General features: G+C 47.0%; 2 protein-coding genes across 3 annotated transcripts in view; one reads left to right on the top strand and one right to left on the bottom strand.

Annotated features, from left to right (window-relative positions):
* The window catches only part of PI4KA (phosphatidylinositol 4-kinase alpha), a 614,454-nt gene extending 597,793 nt beyond the window's left edge, over positions 1-16,661 (bottom strand). The window contains exon 1 of one of the 2 annotated variants that reach the window (XM_086942716.1): positions 16,442-16,661. In XM_086942716.1, coding sequence (XP_086798842.1) covers positions 16,442-16,540 — 99 coding nt within the window. In that variant the 5' untranslated portion in view covers positions 16,541-16,661. The remainder of the gene's footprint in view (positions 1-16,441) is intronic. The other variant, XM_086942717.1, reaches the window with a different exon arrangement.
* A 944-nt stretch (positions 16,662-17,605) lies between these two features.
* Positions 17,606-27,919, top strand: part of SNAP29 (synaptosome associated protein 29) — a 39,246-nt gene continuing 28,932 nt past the window's right edge. Inside the window, exons 1-2 of the mRNA XM_086942715.1 lie at positions 17,606-17,702; positions 26,211-26,533. Of these exons, the coding sequence (XP_086798841.1) occupies positions 26,291-26,533 (243 nt within the window). The 5' untranslated portion in view covers positions 17,606-17,702; positions 26,211-26,290. The remainder of the gene's footprint in view (positions 17,703-26,210; positions 26,534-27,919) is intronic.

Here is a 27,919-nt window from a genome sequence, read left to right as displayed (position 1 = left end):
CGTAACAATTGATTTGCCGCCCCAATCTAGCCCATATGTGGTGGTTTTAACGGGGGTTCCAGAGCTTATGAATGCGTGTGAGGAATCTCATACCTCACTCAAAAAACAAAGTCGCGGATTGGCTAAATAAAAACAGACCACTTCCACCATCCGTGACCAGTGAAATTCTACTTGTTCGTAGGGTGTCATGGATGGGCCAAAGGATGTAATGGGTGATTGCATTCTGATACATTTTAGAAACACACAGACAGTACACCATATTTGCCAATGGCCCCACCCCTGTCTTGCAACAGCCATCCAGCCGCTCTCCTTGGCATATTTTTACCCCCCGGGTCTATTGCATACCAACACTGGCTCTGGTCAATCATGGACACGGGTATGTCGCCGATTGGATGGACTCGTACGAGGGGTCACAGGCAAGCTCGTCGGCCCTGCGACAATTCACTTGCATAATAGATACAGTGGATTGGATCTAATTGATTGACTAGGGTGCATCCCGAGTAAAACTAAATGGGATTCAATTGAATCTGACAGGCTTGAGGGAACACTGGGAAACTTCCACAAGAAAGGAATGGGCAGAGCTTTCCTAGAGTGAGGTGGGAGGGAAAGAATGGGCTGAATGAAATAACCCTACCCTGCCCTAGTAATAGCCAATCTTCTGCTGATAGTGGCAGAGACTCTGGGACTCTGACCGCACTGGATGATACACAATTGGTGTTTACAGCGGGCTCAGTGACCCAGATTAACGCAGGAAATACGGATTTGGCTGGTGGCCAGGACGAGGGTGCAGGGCCTGATTCACTCAAAATACTATCTTGGAATCTGGCTGGGCTCCCTAATAAGATGACTTGTCCAGATTGGGGCTCTTTTGTGGACAGCACTGATGTGTGTCTCTTTCAGGAGACGTGGGCCCGAACCGTGCAACACCGGACCGGCTTTGCGGCGTTCGGTGTGCCGGCTGTCTGGGGGCCTGATTATTTGGGTTGGTACCCATCTTGGCTGCAGTGCCGAACCTGTAAAAACCCACTCCAGGGACATCCAATGTATAGTTCTCACCTGGCCGAACACTTTTAAACTTGCACTAATCAATGTTTATTCTCGACCTGTCAGCATAGGTAATGAATCTATTACCATTGAGGACCTAGCCCTTTTTATTCCCACTATCCCGAGTGATATCCGCTTGGTGGTTGGTGGCGCTTTTAACTGTCATTTTGAATCACTAAAAGGCTTAAATGATGAAGTGCTGACTTCAGAGGACGATCATTGGTCGATACCCTTGTCCCAGGTTCCAACACCTAAGGCTTGGACGCCGCTGGCGATTCAAATCACGGCACTTACACTAAATAATTCTTTAACCCTTTCGACGCCGATGACGAGCTCAGCTCGTCATCACCCACGGGTGTCGTGTGCTGATGACGAGCTGAGCTCGTCATGCAAACAGCAAAATGGTAATTCCCAGCACACAGCGGGAAAACGCCTAGCAGCCAAGAGGTTAAGAGCATGTAATGGCCGAACTCTTTCGGACATTCCAGCTAAATTTACCTACAATAAGCCTGGACACATGTCTCTTATTGATTATATTTTAGTTGAAAAAAGGTTATGGCCACTCGTTTACGATTTTACTGTTTCTAACAGAGCAGACAGTGATCATAACGCATTAATTTTAGAATTGGGTTTACCATACAGCAGTAGCAAGGGCTTTCTAGCCTCCAGTGCCAATGATGACACTCTCATTGTTTCCAACGATAGACGTAGAGTCAAATGGGAAAATCTATTAGAACACCCAGATCAACTAGGGAAATTGTATAGTTAAATTGGAATCTCTCCACGAGGATTTATTGAGAAATCTGGGTAAGATTCTTAATCCCCGGGTGTTGGGGAGAGTAAAAAAGCCTCCTCCCCATACCTGGTATAACTCTGCATGCAGGAGGCCAAATCTGAGCTATTGCATGCAGTTAAAGAGAATAATAGACCGGCTATCAAAACCATGAGGACACATTATAAACATCTGATTAAATGTGCTAAGATTGAGTGGGACGAAGAGAAATGGTCCAATCTATCACTGGCACTCGTAAATAAAGATCTGCGCAAATTCTGGCCCATTATCAATAATGGATGCAGTGAGCCAAAGGCAGCTATTGAATCGGATATAGCCCCTGAGGCCTGGGAAGAACACTATTGGGCGTTATATTCTATGGAGGGTCTCCCTGAGTGCACCGAGGACCCGTTGGCTATCCCCACTCTGCCGGTGGATATGGAGGCGATAAAGTTCACGGTGCCTGAAGTTTGTAATGCTATCTCGAAACTTGCTTCAGGGAAAGCCCCCGGGTTGGACAAATTACCAGTGGACCTTTTTAAACATGAGCCCAAAATTTGGGGCCCATATCTCCAGATATTGTTTAACGCTGTCATGAATGGCATGTCGGTCCCATGTACTTGGTTGGACGCAGAGATAGTGCCCATATTTAAGAAGGGCTCTCCTCTGCTCCCCACCAACTACCGACCGATTAGCCTTATTGACGTCCCCCTTAAGATTTTGCAAGGCTCATCTTGGACCGGTTGCAGGACTGGATCGATGACTCTGCAATTCTTAGTCCCTATCAGGCAGGTTTCAGAAAGAACACCTCCACCATTGACCAAATTTTCTGTCTACAATTATTGTATTGGAAAACGGTGAGAATAGAGGGTGGCAGCCTCTTTATGTTGTTCGTTGACCTCCAATCAGCTTTTGATCTTGTACCTCGGGGGAAACTCTGGGCTGTTCCTACTGACCTTGGTGTTCCTACTCACCTCCTTATCATATTGATAAGGTTGCATGAGGCCAATTTTGGCCAAGTCACACGTGGAAAAAATGGCAAGCTCTCATCCAGATTCCCAGTTGGCAGGGGGGTAAGGCGGGGTTGCGTACTTGCGCCGACCCTGTTTTGCCTCTATGTCAACAGGGTAATTGGGCAACTTAACGGAATCCAGAACAATGATGCCCCGAAGTTGGCAGGCAACAGGGTCCCAGCGATTAGGTTCGCTGACGACACCCTCTTGCTCTCCAAATCCCCAATGGATGTTCAGCAAATTTTGGATGGCTTTCAGGAGTTCTGCACGGTTAGAGGTTTGGAGATCAACACTTCCAAAACAAAATGTATGATCTTTAATCCACCAAGAACCTCACGCCCAAACCCAAGTTTAGGGACAAGTTCGCTAGAAAGGGTAAATACTTTTGACTCTCTGGGGGTGACTTTAAACGAAAATCTGACATGGGGACCTGAGCAGTTAAAGTCACAACTTAAATTGGCGCAACTTTCAGGCGGAATCCTCAGGCTTTCCAACAAGTCCTCTATCAAACCTGTGAGACCACCATTGGAGGTTTATAAAACACAAGCCAGGGGAGCTATTATATGAGGGAGAACTCTGGGGATTCTGTAATAGGTCTGAAATCAGTAAAACTGAGAATAAATTTGTAAGAGGACTGTTGGCTTTACCATCTAGCTCTCCACTGCTTCCTCTTAGGTTAGATTTGGGAATTAGACCTATTGATGAAAAGTTAGCCATAAAACCCCTGAGATTCTGGCGCAGGCTCTGGGTTACCCCGGAGCTTATACATTATAGAGATGAACTCAAGGAAATTTTGACTGCTACAGCCTCAGGAAACTTTCCTTGGCTTGCTTATATAAAAATGGAATTTACCACGCTGCCCGCTGGCATTATGGTGCTTGCCGGGGACTTTAATGCAGTCTTGGATGGCGAACTAAATAGGCGCCCCTCCCGTGTGTTGTTGCCCTCTCGTAGGTGGCTACCCGACTTTATTTCCACGACAGTGTTGTTAGATGCTTGGCGTCTCAGACATCAGAGTGCCACTGAGTATACACATGCCTCTGCGGCACACCATTCTCTCTCCAGAATTGATAATGTGCTTTGCCGGTGGCCCAGGCGACCTTAGTTAGTGAAGTGGCCCACCTGGCGAGGGGGGTTTCAGACCACTCGCCGATCTGACTTCGGCTGTGTCTGGGACAGGGCGATATTGGTAGAATAGCTCCCATAAGTGAGTGGCGTCTGAAAGACCCTGTTGTGAAAAAGGAACTTATGCGGGTCACAGATAGTTTTTTCCGCGAAAACGAAGGTTTGGTTAATTCGAGGTGTTCCCTCTGGGAAGCGTATAAGACCGTAATAAGAGGGGAAGACCTCTCCTTTGTATCTGGGCAGAAGAAGAAGAGGAGGAGGGAGAAATTGGATAGAGTGGAGGCGGAGCTTGTGGCCTTGGAAATAGCAGCTTCCTCCGGGAGTGACCCTGGGGCGAGTCATCGCCTCGAGCTGCTCCGGGATGAATACAAGTCAATGACGCGTGACGGTGCGAAGGCACAGCACGCCTCAACGCAGAGCAGGATCTATGAGCACGGTGACAAGGCAGGGAAACTGATCGCCTGGCTGGAAAAGGGTGACTGGGGGTCTCGTTTGGTGCCGAAACTGAACGTGGGTCCCGCGGTCACGTTGGATCCTCAGTCTATAGTTCAGGAATTTGCGCGATATTATGAGGAGGTATATACCGCAGCTGGAACTTTTACCGAGGTTGACAACTTAGATATGATTTGTGATATACCGATGCCTGCCTTGTCGGACGATCATAGGAAATTGTTAGACTCCGCCCTCACCAATGACGAGGTGGCAATGGCTATAAGGGAGGTCCATTCTGGTAAGGCCTCAGGCCCCAATGGCCTCCCCATCAAGTTGTTTAAGCCACATGCAGACCGATTGGCGCCGTATTTGAAGGATATGTACATGGAAAGCAGGGATCGGGGGTGCTGCCCTATGACCAACGAGTTGCCAACATTGTGGTCATCTATAAGGAGGGCAAGCCCAGACTAGACTGCTCCTTGTACCGCCCTAAATTCTTTGTTGAACGCGGAGCCCAAGATTTTAGCCAAACTGCTGGCCACCCGTCTGGTGAAAGTTATCTCGATCTTGATCCACCCAGATCAGTCCGGCTTTATGCCTCAGCGTAACAATGCACTTAATCTCCGTCGGTTGCATGGTGTGGTGGCGGGCGCGTCTCACATCCATGAGCCAGCAGTCTTGTTGTCTCTTGACGCCACTATAGCCTTTGACCGGGTGGAGTGGCCCTACCTTTTTGCGGTTCTGACGAAGCTGGGCTTTGGCCCTGTATTTCTTGGCTGGGTCCGTCTTCTGTATTCGGCCCCCATGTCTCGCGTGGTCGTGAACAATCATAAATCACGAGACTTTTTTCTCGGACGGGGAACGCGACAGGGATGCCCCCTCTCGCCTCTTTTGTTTGCTTTGGCTCTGGAGCCTCTAGCGGTATGGGTCCTGTGGGACCGCTGGATCAGAGGGCTGCGCTGGACTGCGGAATGGGAGGACAAGATTTCGCTTTACGCTGATGATATCTTGCTATACTTGACACCTCCCCACGCAGTTCGCTTATTGTTTTCATGGACGTACTGGCCATCTTTGGCAGGTATTCGCGATTTGCGATTAATTGGGCAAAGTCAGTCCTTTTTGTGTTGAGCGGTGACCCCCCTAGAGTGCCTGATAATTGCCCTGTGAGATTGGAGTCGGTTAGCTTTCGCTATCTCGGGATTCAGATTTCTGGTGATCCCAAGGTGCGCTCCCGGTTGAACCTGTTGCCCCCTTAGCTAGACTCCGGTCGGATGTTGCGCGGTGGTAGACACTCCCACTTTCCCTCTTGGGCCGGGCCGTCCTTTTCAAAATGATGGCTCGCCTGCGATTCCTATACGCACTGCAGAACTCCTTTGACCCCGTGCCACAGTCGTATTTTAGCAAGATTCAGTCTCTACAGCGTAGCCTTCTGTGGGAAGGGAGGCCGCGCATTGCTCTGTCGAAATTGATGCTGCCATGGTACGACGGAGGCATCGGTCTGCCTAATATCCGGAAATACTACTGAGCTCTTTTGTATTTGGAAAAAAAAATGCAGAAAGGGCTCCGGCTGGCACATTCCTTATTTTTTTATGGCATCTGCCTAGTGATTCGTCTTCGCTTTGGTGTGTATTTAGTAGCGTTGACGTGATAGGCTGTAAGTAAATTACGCGTGCCCGATGTGGCATATTCTGTGCGCGAACTAGCACGGCAGAGTGATTAATCTTAATTAGGAGCTGTCAGAGTGCCCGTGTAATGCAATCAAGATGGTTAAGAGAGGTGTCCTGCTTGAACTTTTCACACATCACGAGCGCTGACTCCTTCTCAGTTCTTATCTCTCGCTGTGTGATTCACTGCCGTGTGAAGTGGAGGGGGCAGCCGGGCAGAGCGTGTGCCTAAGGCTCGGAGATTTCTGGACTCTATGCCCCTGTGGAATGTGCTCGAAGCAGGAAACAATCACCATCAACGCATCAGCCTCCCACCTCGATAACACACACAAAATATTCTAGAAATTGTATAGCCAGTAACTAACTTTTTAGGACTGCCATTACCCAAGACCTACTGATTTGAACAAACATTTTATGTTTAATACACTTACTAACAGGAGTTTTTAACCCCTTCCATGCTGATGACGAACCCCAGCCGTCATGCACTACAGTGCTCGTGTGCTGATGACGGCTGGGGTTCGTCATGGCCCGCCCGTGTTCGGCCGGCGGCCGCACACGGGAAAAATCGCGGCCGCATCGAAGGGGTTAAAGAGCCCTCTTCATGCATTACCCCGTTATTGTGTCATTCACGTTTCTTCCCGCCCACTACATATGACTTTGCAGAAATTGACCCACTAAAGCCGATGATAATGCATATCTACAGGCTAGCGATGACAGCGCATATCTACAGGCTAGTAAAGCCAATGCATATCTACAGGCTAGCGATGACAGTGCATATCTACAGGCTAGCGATGACAGTGCATATCTACAGGCTAGCGATGATAATGCATATCTACAGGCTAGCGACGACAGCGCATATCTACAGGATAGCAATGACAGCGCATATCTACAGGCTAGCGATGACAGCGCATATCTACAGGCTAGTAAAGCCAATGCATATCTACAGGCTAGCGATGACAGTGCATATCTACAGGCTAGCGATGACAGTGCATATCTACAGGCTAGCGATGATAATGCATATCTACAGGCTAGCGACGACAGCGCATATCTACAGGATAGCAATGACAGCGCATATCTACAGGCTAGCGATGACAGAGCATATCTACAGGCTAGCGATGACAGTGCATATCTACAGGCTAGTGAAGCCAATGCATATCTACAGGCTAGCGATGACAGTGCACATCTACAGGCTAGTGATGACAGAGCATATCTACAGGCTAGCGATGACAGTGCATATCTGCAGGCTAGCGATGACAGTGCATATCTGCAGGCTAGCGATGACAGTGCATATCTACAGGCTTGCGATGACAATGCATATCTACAGGCTTGCGATGACAGAGCATATCTACAGGCTAGCGATGACAGAGCATATCTACAGGCTAGCGATGACAGTGCATATCTACAGGCTAGTGAAGCCAATGCATATCTACAGGCTAGCGATGACAGTGCATATCTACAGGCTAGCGATGACAGAGCATATCTACAGGCTAGCGATGACAGAGCATATCTACAGGCTAGCGATGACAGAGCATATCTACAGGCTAGCGATGACAGTGCATATCTACAGGCTAGCGGTGACAGTGCATATCTACAGGCTTGTGAAGCCAATGCATATCTACAGGCTAGCGATGACAGTGCATATCTACAGGCTAGTGAAGCCAATGCATATCTACAGGCTAGTGAAGCCAATGCATATCTACAGGCTAGTGAAGCCAGAGCATATCTACAGGCTAGCGATGACAGTGCATATCTACAGGCTAGCGATGACAGTGCATATCTACAGGCTAGCGATGACAGTGCATATCTACAGGCTAGCGATGATAATGCATATCTACAGGATAGCAATGACAGCGCATATCTACAGGCTAGTGAAGCCAATGCATATCTACAGGCTAGCGATGACAGTGCATATCTACAGGCTAGTGAAGCCAATGCATATCTACAGGCTTGCGATGACAGTGCATATCTACAGGCTAGCGATGACAGTGCATATCTACAGGCTAGCGATGACAGTGCATATCTACAGGCTAGCGATGACAGTGCATATCTACAGGCTAGCGATGACAGTGCATATCTACAGGCTAGCGATGACAGTGCATATCTACAGGCTAGCGATGATAATGCATATCTACAGGCTAGCGATGACAGCTCATATCTACAGGATAGCAATGACAGCACATATCTACAGGCTAGCGATGACAGAGCATATCTACAGGCTAGCGATGACAGTGCATATCTACAGGCTAGTGAAGCCAATGCATATCTACAGGCTAGCGATGACAGCTCATATCTACAGGATAGCAATGACAGAGCATATCTACAGGCTAGCGATGACAGAGCATATCTACAGGCTAGCGATGACAGAGCATATCTACAGGCTAGCGATGACAGAGCATATCTACAGGCTAGCGATGACAGAGCATATCTACAGGCTAGCGATGACAGAGCATATCTACAGGCTAGCGATGACAGAGCATATCTACAGGCTAGCGATGACAGTGCATATCTACAGGCTAGTGAAGCCAATGCATATCTACAGGCTAGCAATGACAGTGCATATCTACAGGCTAGCGATGACAGAGCATATCTACAGGCTAGCGATGACAGTGCATATCTACAGGCTAGTGAAGCCAATGCATATCTACAGGCTAGTGAAGCCATAGCAATGACAGTGCATATCTACAGGCTAGCGATGACAGTGCATATCTACAGGCTAGCGATGACGGTGCATATCTACAGGCTAGTGAAGCCAATGCATATCTACAGGCTAGTGAAGCCAATGCATATCTACAGGCTAGCGATGACAGTGCATATCTACAGGCTAGCGATGACAGTGCATATCTACAGGCTAGCGATGACGGTGCATATCTACAGGCTAGCGATGATAATGCATATCTACAGGCTAGCGACGACAGCGCATATCTACAGGATAGCAATGACAGCGCATATCTACAGGCTAGCGATGACAGAGCATATCTACAGGCTAGCGATGACGGTGCATATCTACAGGCTAGTGAAGCCAACGCATATCTACAGGCTTGCGATGACAGTGCATATCTACAGGCTAGTGAAGCCAATGCATATCTACAGGCTAGCGATGACAGTGCATATCTACAGGCTAGCGATGACAGAGCATATCTACAGGCTAGCGATGACAGTGCATATCTACAGGCTTGTGAAGCCAATGCATATCTACAGGCTAGTGAAGCCAATGCATATCTACAGGCTAGCGATGACAGAGCATATCTACAGGCTAGCGATGACGGTGCATATCTACAGGCTAGTGAAGCCAACGCATATCTACAGGCTTGCGATGACAGTGCATATCTACAGGCTAGCGATGACAGTGCATATCTACAGGCTAGCGATGACAGTGCATATCTACAGGCTAGCGATGACAGAGCATATCTACAGGCTAGCGATGACAGAGCATATCTACAGGCTAGCGATGACAGTGCATATCTACAGGCTAGCGATGACAGTGCATATCTACAGGCTAGCGATGATAATGCATATCTACAGGCGAGCGACGACAGCGCATATCTACAGGATAGCAATGACAGTGCATATCTACAGGCTAGCGATGACAGAGCATATCTACAGGCTAGCAATGACAGTGCATATCCACAGGCTAGCAATGACAGTGCATATCTACAGGCTAGTGAAGCCAATGCATATCTACAGGCTAGCGATGACAGTGCATATCTACAGGCTAGTGAAGCCAATGCATATCTACAGGCTTGCGATGACAGTGCATATCTACAGGCTAGCGATGACAGAGCATATCTACAGGCTAGCGATGACAGTGCATATCTACAGGCTTGTGAAGCCAATGCATATCTACAGGCTAGTGAAGCCAATGCATATCTACAGGCTAGCGATGACAGTGCATATCTACAGGCTAGTGAAGCCAATGCATATCTACAGGCTTGCGATGACAGTGCATATCTACAGGCTAGCGATGACAGAGCATATCTACAGGCTAGCGATGACAGTGCATATCTACAGGCTAGCGATGACAGTGCATATCTACAGGCCAGCGATGATAATGCATATCTACAGGCTAGGGACGACAGCGCATATCTACAGGATAGCAATGACAGCGCATATCTACAGGCTAGCGATGACAGAGCATATCTACAGGCTAGCGATGACAGTGCATATCTACAGGCTAGTGAAGCCAATGCATATCTACAGGCTAGCGATGACAGTGCATATCTACAGGTTAGCGATGAAAGAGCATATCTACAGGCCAGCAATGACAGTGCATATCTACAGGATAGCAATGACAGCGCATATCTACAGGCTAGTGAAGCCAATGCATATCTACAGGCTAGCGATGACAGTGCATATCTACAGGCTAGTGAAGCCAATGCATATCTACAGGCTAGCGATGACAGTGCATATCTACAGGCTAGTGAAGCCAATGCATATCTACAGGCTTGCGATGACAGTGCATATCTACAGGCTAGCGATGACAGAGCATATCTACAGGCTAGCAATGACAGAGCATATCTACAGGCTAGCAATGACAGTGCATATCTACAGGCTTGTGAAGCCAATGCATATCTACAGGCTAGCGATGACAGCGCATATCTACAGGCTAGCGATGACAGTGCATATCTACAGGCTAGCGATGACAGTGCATATCTACAGGCTAGCGATGATAATGCATATCTACAGGCTAGCGATGACAGCGCATATCTACAGGATAGCAATGACAGCGCATATCTACAGGCTAGTGAAGACAATGCATATCTACAGGCTAGCGATGACAATGCATATCTACAGGCTAGTGAAGCCAATGCATATCTACAGGCTAGCGATGACAGTGCATATCTACAGGCTAGCGATGACAGTGCATATCTACAGGCTAGCGATGACAGAGCATATCTACAGGCTAGCGATGACAGAGCATATCTACAGGCTAGCGATGACAGTGCATATCTACAGGCTAGCGATGATAATGCATATCTACAGGCTAGCGAAGACAGCGCATATCTACAGGATAGCAATGACAGCGCATATCTACAGGCTAGCGATGACAGAGCATATCTACAGGCTAGCGATGACAGAGCATATCTACAGGCTAGCGATGACAGAGCATATCTACAGGCTAGCGATGACAGTGCATATCTACAGGCTAGTGAAGCAAATGCATATCTACAGGCTAGCGATGACAGTGCATATCTACAGGTTAGCGATGACAGTGCATATCTACAGGTTAGCGATGACAGAGCTTATCTACAGGCTAGCGATGACAGTGCATATCTACAGGATAGCAATGACAGCGCATATCTACAGGATAGCAATGACAGCGCCTATCTACAGGCTAGTGAAGCCAATGCATATCTACAGGCTAGCGATGACAGTGCATATCTACAGGCTAGTGAAGCCAATGCATATCTACAGGCTAGTGATGACAGTGCATATCTACAGGCTAGCGATGACAGAGCATATCTACAGGCTAGCGATGACAGTGCATATCTACTGGCTAGTGAAGCCAATGCATATCTACAGGCTAGTGAAGCCATAGCAATGACAGTGCATATCTACAGGCTAGCGATGACAGTGCATATCTACAGGCTAGCGATGACGGTGCATATCTACAGGCTAGTGAAGCCAATGCATATCTACAGGCTAGTGAAGCCAATGCATATCTACAGGCTAGTGAAGCCAATGCATATCTACAGGCTAGCGATGACAGTGCATATCTACAGGCTAGCGATGACAGTGCATATCTACAGGCTAGCGATGACAGTGCATATCTACAGGCTAGCGATGATAATGCATATCTACAGGCTAGCGATGACAGTGCATATCTACAGGCTAGCGATGACAGTGCATATCTACAGGCTAGTGAAGCCAATGCATATCTACAGGCTAGCGATGACAGTGCATATCTACAGGCTAGCGATGACAGTGCATACACTCACAAGGAGACCACAGCCAGCTGAGGTGCAATCTTCTCCCACTCACAAGAACGACATCACAGGCAGCAGCAGTGCAAGCTTCTTACACTCACAAGGAGACCACAGCCAGCTGAGGTGCAATCTTCTCCCACTCACAAGAACGACATCACAGGCAGCAGCAGTGCAAGCTTCTTACACTCACAAGGAGACCACAGGCAGCAGAGGTGCAAGCTTCTCACACTCACAAGGAGACCACAGGCAGCAGAGGTGCAAGCTTCTCACACTCACAAGAAGGACATCACAGGCAAGTGGTGCAATATTCGCACACTCACAAGGAGATCACTGGCAGTACACACCACATGAACACACTCCATAACACATAGCAACAATACATTGGCATTTACAATGCCATTAGCTCAAACTCAAATAAATCCGAGCCCGATTGCATTTCTAATGCTTGTTAAAAATTGGGAGAAGTATAGAGGAGGACCAAGAGTCCAAAAGGCCAGTATTTAAAACTGTCTAGAACTCAATTAACACATATATTTTGTGCAGACAGACATAATGCTGCACTATCAAATTCCCAACTAGGTTCAATTACGGCTTCCTTTTTGCAAACTAAAGACTCCTACTTATTTGAGCAGGTCCTCGATGATATATACCCTGTGCTAGCAAAAAAATTATACCTTCAGTGGAGGCATGGTGTACTTCCGCTGCGAGCATTTACCAGCAGGTGGTCACCCTCAGCTCCGAAAAATTGTCCGGCCTGCGGATGTGACACTGAAAGTGAAATATACGTGTTGTTTTTCTGCCCTGGGTATTCCAAGGCATTGAACTACTGGATTGTTCCAGTATGTAAAAACCTAGCTTTTAAACAATGTATGCATGCATTTAGAATACTTAAAACCGACACAACGGGCCCGACCGTATGTGCTGTTTCAAAATTTTTGGCTGCCATGTGGCATAAGCGCAGGCTCCTAATTGCCTGAACTCAGGCAGGGCTTGCCCACGGTTTCATATTGTCTTTTTATCCTGTTTTAACTTAAAAATGATATGTATTTATTTTTTTAATAATTGTACGCTTTCCCTTGTGTCGAGCTTGTATGAACTGTTTATCTTGAGGATCAATCTGTTGCTAATTGTACTATTTTCTACTGTTATCTATCGCACTGTTTTTATGTACTACTGCTCTCTTCTTTTATGGCATTCGTCGAAATAAAGATTCTTTGAATTGATTGGATTAGGTATAGTACGCGAGTACCCTGTAAAATGATACACCACATTACAAGGGCAGGTACTGCACTAGCTAATGAAGGAATGCAGCACTGATTGTGCCACCCAATGTAATGACTGTGTGAGAAGTATATATATATATATATATATATATATATATATATATATATATATATATATATATATATATATATATATATATAATTTGTTCCGCTTTCCTGATGCGCTCTGGAATCTCGCCAGCCAGCAAGAAGCAGAGGGACACGGACCAGTTAGGTGCTGAAATTTATTGCAGAAAAAGTCAAAGACGTTTCGGCTCAACGGAGCCTTATTCACATGACAACGTTTCTTTGAATAGACAGCCCTTTTAAAGTGCCAGTGTTAACAAAATTGACACCACCTGTGAGTTTTAAGTATGGACATGAAAGACATACTACGTCAGTTTCATAGTTAAAATACACCAACCGAAATCAGTTACTACATTTAAATTTCTGTACAATACCTTAATTAAATTAATTTGTAAATATGACATAAAAAAGTGTAAATCCTTGTGGGTTGGTAGAGAAAAGAGTCTCAGTAAAATACAATTTCTCTAAAAGATTGCGTTTCAGGTTTTTATATGCTACATGACTTTAAAAAGCAGTTTGTACCTTTTGCTCTAAAACATTGCATAAATTGGTCAATTGACTGAACTCATGGTAAGGGAATAATTTAAAGTGTAAATGCTTTACTAAAGATGTGCAAATGCATATATACACACATATATATACATATACACAGACACACATATACATATACACACACACATATACGTCCTCAAACAGGCGATGCTGGCATGCTGCCATAGCAACATGGCACTCCAACGTGGATCCCCAAAAATAATGTATTCTGGCGAGAGCAGAAGGAATGGAAGGGGCAAGAGCTGAGGTAGGGGAGGAGAGGGGGAAACAGAGCACTGAAGTCGGGACCGAGAGGGAAAGAAGTGAGGCCAGGACGGAAAGAGACAGAGGGTGAAAGATGCCAGGCAAGGAAGGGATGGAGAGTGGCATGAAATAAGGGGGCAAGATGTCAAGTGATGAAGGGGCGCAGAGGAGGTGGAGAAAGGGCAAGAATCTAGGTCCGGAGACGTGACGAAGAAAGTAAAAAACAAGCGGGGGAGAGGAAAGGTGAGGAATGACCGGAGAGAGATGGGCGCGGCCCAAGGAGTGACTTGTGGAAAGGACAGAAAGAGGGACGACTAAGAGTGCAAGAGATCTAGAAAAGTCCGCGGAGGCAGGGTTGGAATTGAGAAGGGACACGTGAGCAAAACAGAGAGGCAGACAGATGGTGGCTGTTCATGTGCACGCACGTGTGCACGCAAACTTTAGGCCACCAAAAGCCTGTGGCAGCACTTTGTAAACCCACACAGTAAATGTCTCGCAGAGCAGCGCATGTGCTGACTCAGCGAGACCTAAAAACTGAGCCCTTCCAAAACTGAATTCCTTCTCGTCTCCCTCTCAAAATCAACAATTCTTTTACAATCTTGGATGGACACACCCAATACTCTCAACAGTAAACCCACCATTGTAGACATTGACAAACCCTTAGGAATCATCCTAGACATGAAGCGCAACTTCCTTCCAGTCTCAAATCAGCACCATGGCCAGTGCTATCAACTGTGTCTTCTGTGGGAAATTCGCTGCTACATTCCAGAGCAAAATCTAAAATCTATCATTCATACACTGCTGCTCACCCAAGTGGACTATTGTAACTCTCTCATAACTTGTGTCTCCAAACCCCATCGTATTCCCTTGTAGTCGATCCTACCTTCAGCAGCATGCTTTATGTCCAGGGCCAAAACGAATGACCACATTACACCTATGCTGGTTGTGGTATCGTGTTATGTGTTGTGCGCATGTGTGTCTCGTGTGTATGGCGCGTGTATGTGTATGCATGCGCGTGTGTGTATGTTCTCGTGGGAATGCATGTCAGGGAGGGTTGTGCCTTCATGTCGCTGTATTGCCTTCTACTTACTTATGAATAAAGAAGACTTGAAGAACCCTATCTGCCTACAAGACTACTTACTTACAATACTGGTCTCTCTCCACGGGTTGCCCAGTGAAGCCCGGGCTGTGTACAAGACTGCCTGCATCACCCATAAGGACCGACACATAGCCACTCTCTGTAACCTGGCAGTCAAACTCAAACTTTGTGGGGGTTCTAAAGCATTGTGAAACACTGTAGCATTGCTGCTAGAACCCCTGGCCATTAAAAAGGAAACATTTCTAGCACAATCCTTCTAAGGTAGCGCAACCAGAATTTAGAGCTCACTACCTCCACACCTATACCTTGCTGGCGACCTTCAAAACAGAACTGAAAGCCCTACTCCTTTAATGGTGCTTTAGCTGAGACATTGCAGCTAATGCTTTCCATTGAGAACATGTACATTCATCTCTTGACACAGGACCTTCACTTCATCAGGTGCTTATAAATATTTCATTGCAGTATATACCTACTGAATTACCTGTTTCCATTTACTACAATGATTTACCATTTTGTAATTCTAGAGCTTATGTAACTATATTTAGTGATATTTGGTCATTCTTTAACCCTCTTTAACTATCTATGTAACAGCATGTGTCTACTGTAAAGCGTTCTGGCACCTTTGGACAAAAGTTGTGCTATATAACAATGCATGCATAAATAAATAGGTCCAGCTGAATCCTACTGGATCGTACAAATGACACTTCTAAGTAAAGCATGCCACATACCACATCCACATTCCAATCCCAACCAGCTCCACATGCAGTGCCAACCACCTCTACATGCACAGCCAACCACCTCTGCAAGCAGTGCCTCCACTTACTCAAGCCCTGCAGTGCCTCCTCCTGTGCTCCTTGCCCTGCAGTTCCTACACCTCCTCTATTAGACCCCTAGGTGTTCTGCCATTACAGTTCACCCTTACAGTCCCTGCTGCTACCCGCCAAAAAACGCTCTAACACCTCAAGCGCTATATAAATACAAACCCTTGCCTCTTCTACCCTTTTTCAATCCAAATAACAAACTGACATGTCCACCGCTCAAACTTATTTCTAATCTCCCTATACTAATTCACCACTAATCCATTTTGAGTTCCAGAGTAGGTGCTGCTCCCGAAAAAGCGCTTCGACGCCTCGTCAAGGATAGTAGGCACTATAAAAATGCAATTACATTTTCTCTGATGCCTCTTACACCCCACTTATCGTGAGTGTAGTCCTCATCTCTTACCTTGTCCAGGGGTGCCGGCCTCTGCACGGCCAGAGACCGGGCCAGGGACAGCACAGTGTTGAAGTAGAAGCCGCGCGGGCCACCCCCCTTGGCCGACATCTTGGCGGCGAGATGCTGGGGCAGTGGATCCGCTGCCCCGACGTCAGCAGCGGGACAAGCAGCAGTGACAGCCCGGGACAGGCTTCTGGGCCCCAGCAGCTGATAGAGGGGAGAGAAGTGATTGGCCAATCCCAAAGACCACGTGACCGACTTCTACGGAAACAGAAAGGTCGTGTTTACCAAACACGACACAAGAAACTGAGCAAAACAGAAGAAGGACAAGCCAGAGGGCTCGGGTAAATATAGACGGCCTTTCGTAATCTTGGTCGCCATCTTGAAACGGAGCTCCTAATTTACCTTGAAAATGAACAGGGGAAATGTTGAGGTGTAAATCATGTACTATACCATTCATATTATATCGGTCAAATACATTAAATAAAGAACACACTATGGGAGTCTTTACATCTTCACTGTTTTTCTTTCTTTTCTTCCTTTGAAGACTCCAAATCCACAACTCGCAGCGGCAATGCTCATCAGAATTGACCTGGTTGGTAAACTGAAATTTTGTACACATTGATTCCTTACAATAGGTAATTTTAAATATAAATCCGGTTTCACAATGTGTGAAGTATTAAATGACGCTAGCTAGTCCTGAACATTTGCGAGAAGCTCGTGTGCAAATGAAACAGATTCGGCGCCCATTCTAACAAAGCCTACATTTAATGATCGGTTTCAGAGCTGGTTACCAAGAACTGCGACAATGAGCGTGGCCATCTTGGCAAGGACTACCTATGGATGTTACATTTCTCACTAAAACAGCATTTGGTATTGCTACAGCACTGTGTTATTTAAATTATGATTGGAGTCAAAATCTAGAATTATAAACATAAACGTTATTTAAAATACCATGCTGTATTAATACATGTAAATTCGAGGGTAAATATTAAATGTTTACAAAAAGATATTCTTTAGAGGGAAATATAACTCCAAATGTTATGCAACGATAAAATTGAAGAGCCCAACAAAACAACAGTTGACGGTATTAACACATTTGATATGGGTGCTGCCGTTTAGTCCGTTTTCTATATTTTATTAGATCATAGGCCGGAAGTGAGGGAGTGGGCAGGACTCAAGGAAGGGCGGAAGTGCTGAGTTGTAGTTGCTTACACTGGAGGAGAGTGAAATCTGAGCTCGGTGGAGCAGGAGAGAGAGAGAGAGAGAGGTGAGCAGGGCTGATGTCTTGGTCTCTAGCTGAGAGCTTAGAACGGAGGGACTGGGGGTGATGAAGAGAGAGAGAGAGGTGGTGCAAGGTTTGAAGGAAGGGAGGAGAGGAAAGGACTGGGTCGCCCAAGGTTGGAAGCTGAACTCCATGGGTGTGAGGGGGGATGGAGCGGATACCGCGACCTCAGAGGGAAGAGACTGGGAGTCTCGGTGATGGGAAGTGAAACAGCCCCTGCTGCGGATGTCCTTGATGTGTTTAATTGGCAACAACCTTTGCCCGGCTTATGTGCTAATATAATAACTTGCATAGTATTTTATAAACTGAGAATAAAATGTCTATGAAGGGGAGGAGAAGGTAGCAATGAGGACTGTGACTTGATGAAGAGGGGAGCTGAAGGCAGGGAGTGAATGGCAGGACGCACTGGGAAGAGTTTGGCGACTGACTGGAAAGCAGTAGGGATGCGTGGATAACGGGGATGACTGGGGGCCCAGCTAATGGGGGGGTTAAACTGGCTGAAAACAGGAAGAGAAGAGCTTTCCCCAACAGGGACTGACGGGGTTCGACTCACTGGCCTCAAGCCGAATGCCCAAAGACCTTGGCAGGTGGTTATTCCGATTAGAGACTCTGGGAAAGAGCGTGAATGACATGAGTGGGAGATGCGAGCTGACCCCACATATAGAAATCCCGGGGGGAAAGGGTAGCTGTACAGTCTGAGACTTGAAAGATGATACAGAGGGAAAGATGGTAACCAGATACCCGAGTGAGGCAGATTGTACCCATTGGACACAATAAAAGTGGCAGGGGACCCAGAGGGAGAAGGGGAATAACTGCGATTGAGGATGACCAAGGGCATATGAAACTGACTAGGGATCACTGGACTGGGGAAGTGGTCTAAGGTGGTTTCGGGGTTGTGGCGGGCTGAAACTGACAGAGACTTTGGGGTCAAGGGGCAACGAAGATTCACTTTAACTGATATGGGGGTCGGGGGCGAAGAAAGCCTGGTCCGAGAGGGAGCCTGGTTAAGACTGGCCAGGGACTCTACGGAGATACAGGAAGTAGATTATGACTAGGGATCCTGGTTGGGGTCCTGGCTGGAACTGAAACGGTATCTTGGGGAGGCAGTTGAGCATGTGGATTCTAAAGGGGGCGAAGGTTGACACTAAAAACCTCGAGTTGGGGGGATGTAGACCTCCCGATGACCTTGGGTAGAGAAAGGTTGAAACTAGCCACTGGCGTCGACAGTGAACTCTGCCCCTTGGTTCGGCCCCCCCACTCCCCAGGGGGAGGGGGACAGTGGCTGGACCGGGGGTCTCAGTGGAGGCCACCCCCGGGAGGCAGAGCCCGAGCACCCAATGATTGGCTGGAGATAAGGGGAGCAAAGGCAAGGAAAGAGAAAGAGCGGGCCCACCAAGCATTGGGGCTGGGCCAGCTCAGCCATAAATTTAAGGTAGGAATGTGTAGGGGGATAAGGGCTATTTAAGGGTGGACACCGGGCACAAGGCCCTCTTTTCTCCGGGGAATTTTGGCAGGAGAAGACCCGCCCACCCACCCTTGGAGGGACAGGAATTGAAGGGGGGGGTAGACAAAAGAGGTGAGATTAGTCGCAGAGGCATATGGGGCTTACAAGAGATCCTGTGGTTTCGGAAGAAGGGACAACAGACGGTACTTACAAAGCGATCCAAGAAGAATACAAAAAGCAGGTGGCGCAGAGGGCTCAGACTACAAATGGGGCAGGCGGGACCCAGGGGGTCACTGGCAAGCTCCCTGTGTTCAGGTGAACCGGAAGTAAACAATTAATGGCGCAACGCGGGCGGGGGACAAACGCCAACCCGGAAGTGAAAAGGTCACCCGGCCGGGTGGGAACCGGCTGGTTACCCGGGAGTGATTGGACACCGGAGGCAAAGGGGCCATCCGGTTTGGGTTAAAGCAGACGCTTACCCAAGGAGTGTGTGGAAACCGGAGGTAAAAGGTTACCCGGTCGGGCCGGAAGCAGAAGCTTGCCCGGAGAGAAAGGAAAAGGTGTGTCCCAGGGAGGGGGTTGCCTGGGCAAGGATAGCTGCACTGAATGTAGGGCACAGTGCAGAGGCATTGGTGGTTAAGGACGGGGACAAGTCACTTTGTAAAGAGAGCCGCACTGAATGTAGGGCACAGTGCAGAGCTGGTTGTGTAAGGACGCACGGTCGCCAAAACAGAAATAATGGCTTGTAAAGGATCGCTTGTAAGTGATAAATGCCTAATAAACTGCGGCCTTAATTCTTCCATAAAATAAACTGGTGTGGTCTGAATTTATTGGGATTCGGGCGGTGCGACCATGTGGGGGGTGCCTCTGCTGAGAGTGATGGCGAATGGATATCTAATGCTAGGTCTCACAGAGAGCCTATGTGGAGTTGTAGGTGACTCTACAGATTGTTTGTTTGAGGGAGGATGGATAACATCTGCGTGTGAGTTGTAGTTGGAGGATGATCCTGGTATATGGGAGTAGACGCCCTGCTAGAGAGAACTGAGAGGAGGATCATAACTTGTTGCATACAACGAGGAGGATAGGTTCCATCCCGAAAGATTAAAGTATAAATGACAGATGGAGATTTAAACTCTTAAAAATTATCTTTGGGTTTAAAATTGCAAACTAATCTTTTCCATGTAAAAGAAATGGTAGCCGTTGCTTTCATATACAATTTTCTCAGTACACACACAGAAGAATTTTCCACTAGCTCATTTTACCTCCAAATGTCAAAACTCGTTCTGGTTTATAGTTTTGCAAAAAATATTTTTTAATTTATGAATGCACCTTCTAAACGTGCGGCTCCTGGTTCTTCCTCCTTTCAGTGCCCACCACTGCCCAAAAATTACTTTCCAAAATGAAATCTCCAGCTCCCGGTTCTTCCCTTTTCAGCGATGGCCACAGCACCAAAATCCACTTCTAAAATAGATGACCTTGCTCCCAGTACTTCCTTTCATACACAAAAACCACAGTTTTAAAATGAACTCCTGAAAATTATTTTTCCGCTATCTGTTCTCCCATTTGATCTCCCTCATTAATCAAAACTAGATTTTATACTGAAGAGAAGACTTAAATTGTAACAAAACCATTGTTTCCTATACGTTTTAATTTGTAAGCTTTACATCAGAATTTTTGTAAACCAACTCTTTATGCATTCATTTAGAATGTTTTAATAAAGCAGTTTTCCTATGACCATGCCAGCTATTGTTTTTATTTCCATTAAAGCAGTAGGTATGTATCATGCACTGTTTCACATGCTATCAAAAAACCACGTGGCCCTCGCAGAACTACCGCCCGTACAAGTGTCGGACGAGACCAAGAAGGCCTTAGATGCGCCCCTCACAGCGGAGGAGCTGGGAGACGCTCTGGGGCAACTCAATGCTGGTAAGGCTCCTGGTCCGAATGGCTACCCGTGTGAATTTTTAAAAAAAATTCATGTACAACTGGGGCCACACTATCGCCGAGTTCTTGAGGTAGCACGGGCACGGGGCACACTGCCCCCTGACTGGCGCCATGCTGAAATAGTGGTCTTTCAGAAGCCTGGTAGACCCCCAGGTAGCCATGACTCGTATAAACCCATCTCCCTCATCAATATCGAGGCCAAAATATTGGCCAAGGCCCTAGCAAACCGCCTGGCTCCATATATCACAGACCTGGTCCATTCGGATCAGGCAGGCTTCATGCCCCACAGGGCGACGCGACATAATATCCGACGGGCACAGGCGGCGATCGACACTGTTGGAGCCTTAGGGGACCAGGCGGCGTTATTATTGGCCGACATCAACAAGGCCTTCGACTCGGTTAGCTGGTCGTACATATTTACGCTACTATCTTGGCTCAACCTAGGCCCAACCTTCCGGTCATATATTAAACTACTCTATACGGACATCACAGCCTCGGTGCGCGTCGCTGGGGCGGTGTCGGAGACATTCCACATTGGCCGGGGGACTAGGCAGGGATGCCCCCTTTCCCCCTATCTCTTTGCCTTGGCCATGGAACCCCTGGCTGCCAGAGTGCGCAGTGATGCGCTGATACGGGGCTTTGTGTGGAATGCCACCCTGTCAGATAAGATTGCGCTATACGCGGACGATGTCCTCTTCTTCCTTACCAATTTGCAGCGCTCCGGCCCACGTGTCCTGGAGGTCATGCAACTGTTTGGAGAGGTTTCGGGTCTATATCTAAATTTGCGTAAATCCACCCTATGGGTACTACCTGGAGGCACTGTGACTGATCCCTGGGCCTCGGAATTGCAAGTGGCCACGGCTGGGCTGAAATACCTCGGGGTGTTTCTCTCGAACTCGACGGATACTGCTTGGGAACGTAATATACTGCCCGTCTGGGAACGGGTCCAGACGGATGTCAAAACTTGGTCTCGAATGCCCCTATCGATCTTCGGCTGGTCTGCTATTTTTAAGATGGTCGCACTTCCGCGCCTACTTTACCAACTACAGAACCATCCACATCCTATCCCGCCCCAGTGGTTTCGGCAGGTTAAGTCAGTGCTGGGCCGCTTCCTTTGGGCGGGAGGTGCTGCCAGAGTGGCGCTGCGCACATGCTTTTTGTCCACATACTGTGGGGGTTTGGCCACCTCGGATATACAGTCGTACTACCAAGCCGCCCATCTCCTTGTTCTAAATGACTGGTGGTATGGTGACGGTGGGGATCCAGCCTATGCCCTAGAACGTGCATTGATGGGCAATAACTCGCTCCACACCATCCTATACTCACCTAGGCTACGTCGGTCGCTGCCGAGGGTCACTAAACTTGTCTTTGCGATATGGCGACAGGCCTTGCGTCGCATGGGCTGGTGGGGCAGACTGACCGCGGAAACGCCACTGTGGCGCAACGGTTTACTGCCCGAACTGTCTAAGTTATCAGGCTTTGATGGCTGGGACACTATAGGCATCTCGCAGCTAGGTCATGTGATGTCCGGGACGACTCAAGTCCTTTCAGGCCCTCAGTACCGAATTCGATATGCACCAATCTCAATTTTTCCGATATTTACAATTCCGGCATGCACTGACGCCCAGTATAACCAACCTTGACTCACTCCCTGAATTCAGCCCAATCGAAGCAAAGGTCTTCATGGGTGACCTTGGGGACAAGAAAGTATCACGCATTTACCAGACTATGGTCACCCATTGCTCCTCCACCCTTCTTCCGCTGAAGGCGACCTGGGAGGCAGATATCGGTCCGTTAGATGAAGATGATTGGCGGGAGGCCTTAGAATCTCCGAGGGGTGCGGCTATAGCGATACGGTTTCGGCTCATACAGTTCAAGATTCTTCATAGGGCATACTATACCCGAGAGCGACTGTGGAAGGCGGGCCTGATTGGGTCCCCGGAGTGTCTGCGATGTGGGACAGAGGTGGGTACGTTGCTCCACACAGGATGGTCGTGCTCCAAACTGGTTGGCTTCTGGAGGGGTGTGGAGGGGTGTATGGGGCTGCATGTCGGAGGTGCTGGGCTGGACCCTTCCCCGTACTCACCGTCTGGGCCTATTGCACATCCTGGAAGGGGTTGGTGGTAATATATATAAGCGACACCTACTCCTCCTGGGGCTGGTGGTGGCTAAAAGAGACATGGCCCGAGCATGGAAGGACGTGAGGCCCCCCCGCCTGACTGCATGGAAGGCTGGTATGGACTTCTGTATGGGTCTAGAGAGACCAATCTTTGAGGCACGAGGTTGCCCTCGTAAACATTTTAAAATATGGAAGAGGTGGGCAGACTACAGAGGCTTGACACTAGACCCCCCGGCGGAACAAGAGGAGGACCTTTAGCCCCTTATGATCCGGTTGAAACCCATTCCCACACACGTACTAGACACGTCAAGAGCTTACGTCAACACAGTTCTTACACACATGCATGGGGTTAGGGCGGGTTCCAGGGAGGGCTCTGGGAGTTGGGTGGGTAGCTAACTGAAAAGATGACGGTGGGGTTACTGTTTCCTTATATCCTTGATTGCATTGGTTCCTTGCTTAAACGCTCAGACCTATATTGTAATTGTGACAAAAATGTCTGGTGGTATCGTCCTGATTGTGGGATGCCACTCTAACTCATATGCTCATCTTTATCAATAAACTTGTTGTGAGAAAAAAAAAAAAACACGTGGCCTGACAGGAATCGGAATTGAAATGGTGTCATTATGATGAGAAAGGTTGATATGAGGGCTGAAGAATTGAACATTTACTGCGGGGCAGAAGAAGCGCCATGAGACCCTCAGGGGTGATTTGCTGTGCTTTATAAATCCTTGATTGACTTCTGAGCAGGGGTATGAGCAAGAGTGACCCATGACACGCCCTTAAAGGAGGGATGGTCGTGAGACTTGTGTGATGTTAGACTTAAAAAGCCTGTTTGGGGGTGGGGGGGGAAAGGTAATTGGAGGCTGTCGTGGGATACACAAGTTTGGTTACGGGGTTAAAGGTTAAACTTTAAAGCTTTAGAAGAGAGTGAGACCAGAAACAATGAGTAATACAAGCAGGACTAACTTGTGAATGCCTTAAAGCAGAGCAATTTGAAATCTTCCTGCAGAGGTTATTGTAAGACATGGGGATCATGCAAGGAAATTAGGAAGCTTGGGTTAAAACTCACCCGCAACAAGGTGATGGATGGAATTCTTGAAATAATCTCAACCAAAAGCAATTGCTCGGGCCACATGCCAGGCCATACTTTTTCACTCACCACACCATAGACAAAGGCTTACCAAATGCAAATCAGTACCAACTGTGCTCCTCATGGGAACAGTCCGCCCTAATTGCCATGTAAGGCCTCCAGAAGGGAACACAAGCAGCCCAGATCGTCCTCACCCTACTTGGGGCTGATCAGTAGGGTTTAGTTGGTCTCCTATGGCACAAAGACCACAGAAACAGTGTCTGAGCGTACCTGTGTCAACTAAAACAGCAGCAAGGTGCTAGACACAATCCTTGAATTAATCTCCGCTACAGACCGTCACTCGGACCACATTTCAGTCCATTGTTTTTAATTTGAAGTGGCATTGTGGGCAAGCAAAAGAAAAGTTGGGATGCAGCCCGCTTAATTACCAGTGTCTGAGATGAATTCAAGCACCCTACACATCACTTTTTATACACACTTCATTTCAACACTTTAAATGTGATGAGTTTGCCCAGATGTGGGACCCGTGCTCACTTTGCCACTGGAACAAAGCTGCATGTGACCGACAAGCCCCAACTAGCGTGAAGCTGGTCTTAGTTTGCTGGCTTTCCGTTTCAGAGAGGACTTGCATTGTCAATTTTTTTTGTGGGCTGGGCTGATTCTGTTGGAGCAGCATTGCATGTGGCTGGGTCTAATCTTAAGTGGCACTGTGGGCCAAAAAAACAAGGGACTGGAATGCGGACCTAGTAATTTCCAGGCTGAGATTGATTGTAGCATTCCATCACTTTTTTTGTAAACCTTTGGTTTAGTTTATGGTCGCATGGGATGCACTCATTAGATGGCGGGTCCTGCAACGTTATGAAGAGAACAGTGCAAGGAGTGCAGGATGGAAACCTTTGAAACACAAACCATCATATTTTCTTTCCTCAGTTTATACAAGTCAGCCTGACTTTAACTTTAGTGTGCACAGGTACCGTAACTTTAGTTACAGAACGTTCATAAAAACAAGCTAAATCTTAAAGAAGAATCAATATGCTGAATGACCCTGAGTTGGTGTGCTACTCAACTGGCCTAAATTCTATACAAGTCCTAACTCGCAAACAAGATGTTAAGAACTATCTGCTAGGAAGCTCTAAAATATCGCATGAGGCTCACAGATAAGAAGCTGGTGGGGAAAACTGCAATGAGAATGTTCCGCTGTGCATCTTGCCTGGTAGTGGAGATAGGACCGACATCTAAACTGTTGAAATGTGTTTAATGGATAACAAAGCAGGCATTCTGAGCTTGGTGAATAAGGCTTTCCCCAAGAGATGATAAAATGAACTCTGTGAACAGTATAGTAATTTGCTAATTTTTGCCCCAAGTTTCCATACGTTTGTTGATGTCTCTCAATTCCCATTGGGCGGATATAGCCAATTGTCAGTCATTATCTTAAAGGGGTGATGTGGTTGGTGGTTTCAGCTGAGACGTGAAAAATGTTGTGGATACAGTAGTAGCTGGCCTCTCACAAGCAAATAAGACAGTCTTGTTTTACCTAGAAACTTTGGTGTGTCAAAGAAAGTATTATAAATGGAATAAGCACTTCCCCAATGCTGGGTGGACTAAAAACAGCCATGAATTTCCAAAGGATATATATTGATAGATTTACAGGGAGCATGGTAAGTTGTGTTCCCCGTTATTGATCAGTGTCGATTGAGTAGACTGGAAAATTAGCTAGGGTCTTTTTGTTGTTGTCCTAAGTAGAGGCCATTGCGTAGCTGCGGAACACTTTCTTTGTCACATTCTTATTCATGGTCATCTCTTCTAGATTAATTAGTGATCATAGCTTTCAGTCCGTGACATTAGCAGTGTCATCGTTTTTGTTTCTAATCTCCTCTTGTTAACCTTCCTCAACAGGTTTGTCTCAACAGTCAAAGTTAATACCCACCCTTTACAGCACAAGGTGACATCCAAGGCCTTTGACAGCGCTTGCCGCCATGTCAAGAAACTACAATCCCTTTGATGAGGAGGAAGAGGATGATGACTTCAGATCAGCAAAATGGAGGGAGCCATCAGATTTTTCTGATGATGCACCCGAAAACCAACGCCAGGGCCCTGTTGACAAGCAAAGGGCGTTGCAGCAGGAGGTGATGAGGCGAGCAGCTTCTACTGTGGACAGCAGTGACCGCTGTGTCGCTCTCATTTATGAGTCTGAACAAGTGGGAGTGGAGGCAGCAGACGTAAGTGAGCACAATTCATTTGGGTGCAGTAGATGCTTTGTCCAAAATTATATCTGTATTTCAATTGCTACTTATGATTTTCCTGTACCATATCTTATTACCAGAGTATTCATAAGGCAAAGAGTTGATGTGCTTCAGCACAACGTTGAAAATATAGTACTAATTACATAGAATGATAAATTCCTACCCATTTGAAATATCGGCTCCATCAACTGCACTCCTAATGTCGACGATATGATAGTACTCTCCAAAGTTAGTCAGTTGGATGGAAGCCATGACAAAGTTCATTGGCCAATTAGCCAGCTAGGGAGTGGATCTTTCGCATTACAATTTCTTCTGTCTGCATGAAATGGTGTACAAAATTGAATGCGTATGCACAGCTCGGCCAAAGCGGTCAGAAAACCTTATCTGGGCCTGTTAATCTGGATGGATCACTCAACCCTGCACTGATAGAATTGTTCCACTGATGTACAGCAGTAAGTGGGTAATTATCAGAAAAGACATGTACACCTAATATAACAACTTCTTTATATGATTTGCTTTGCTTGATTTCTTTTTTTTTTCTCAGAAGTGGGAGAGGTCATGCTTCCAAAAAAGTAGTTTGAACCTCCTGGGTGGTCGTGTAGAGTTTGGCTTGCCACTTCACTTCCTGCCCCAAACACACAACCATTGAATATGTGTGTAATAATCTGTGCTTTATTTAAACAATTTATAAAGCGCACACATACCCGTAGGGGTCTTTATCACTGATCCAAAGTAGTTTTTGTTCATAGAAGGGGAACAACTGAATATCCAGCAACCTCTTTCAGTTGTTTCGCTGTCCTGTAACTCTTCTTCATTGAAGTTGCTCTTAAATTAGTATGTTTTAGCATTCACTTTTTGGGTTAGACCTGGTTGGTGACAGTTTACAGGAATACTTTACGAATGTACACTGCCTTGAAAGCCGCATTTAGTTTGGCATTCACTATGCGCTTTCTTTGAGCTGCATGCACAAGTGGAATTGTACCAGGGCCCTGTGTAATTCCCTTTACATGTTATATGCTGTGTGAAGGCGCAACAGATGATTTTTCCTGTGCCTCATTTAAAGAGCGATTCAGAAAAGGGGGTGGAAGCTTGTTTCCTTCCCAGTGTAAGAATTGGCTTGGTAGTTTGGTTTGCCCTGTTCCCATCATGCACTGGGACAGGAACAGACTAATTTGCATATAGCCAGGTTCTGAACTGGGATGGTGCAGTGAGCTAAAAAACGGTGTTGGATTTAGCCCTGATCTCTTGACTGGGTGAGAGTATTCTGCTTAATTCAGAAACTCTGTCCATCACCACCCCTTGTTGTTAAATATTTTGTCCACCCGAAGCGTGGAAGGGTATACTCAGATGTGATTCCCTTTC

This window comes from Lissotriton vulgaris, chromosome 11 (assembly GCF_964263255.1).
Source record: "Lissotriton vulgaris chromosome 11, aLisVul1.2, whole genome shotgun sequence".
Classification (NCBI taxonomy): domain Eukaryota; kingdom Metazoa; phylum Chordata; class Amphibia; order Caudata; family Salamandridae; genus Lissotriton; species Lissotriton vulgaris.
The sequence above is the reverse complement of the archived record's forward strand: the minus strand, read 5'-3'. Positions and strand labels throughout refer to the sequence as shown.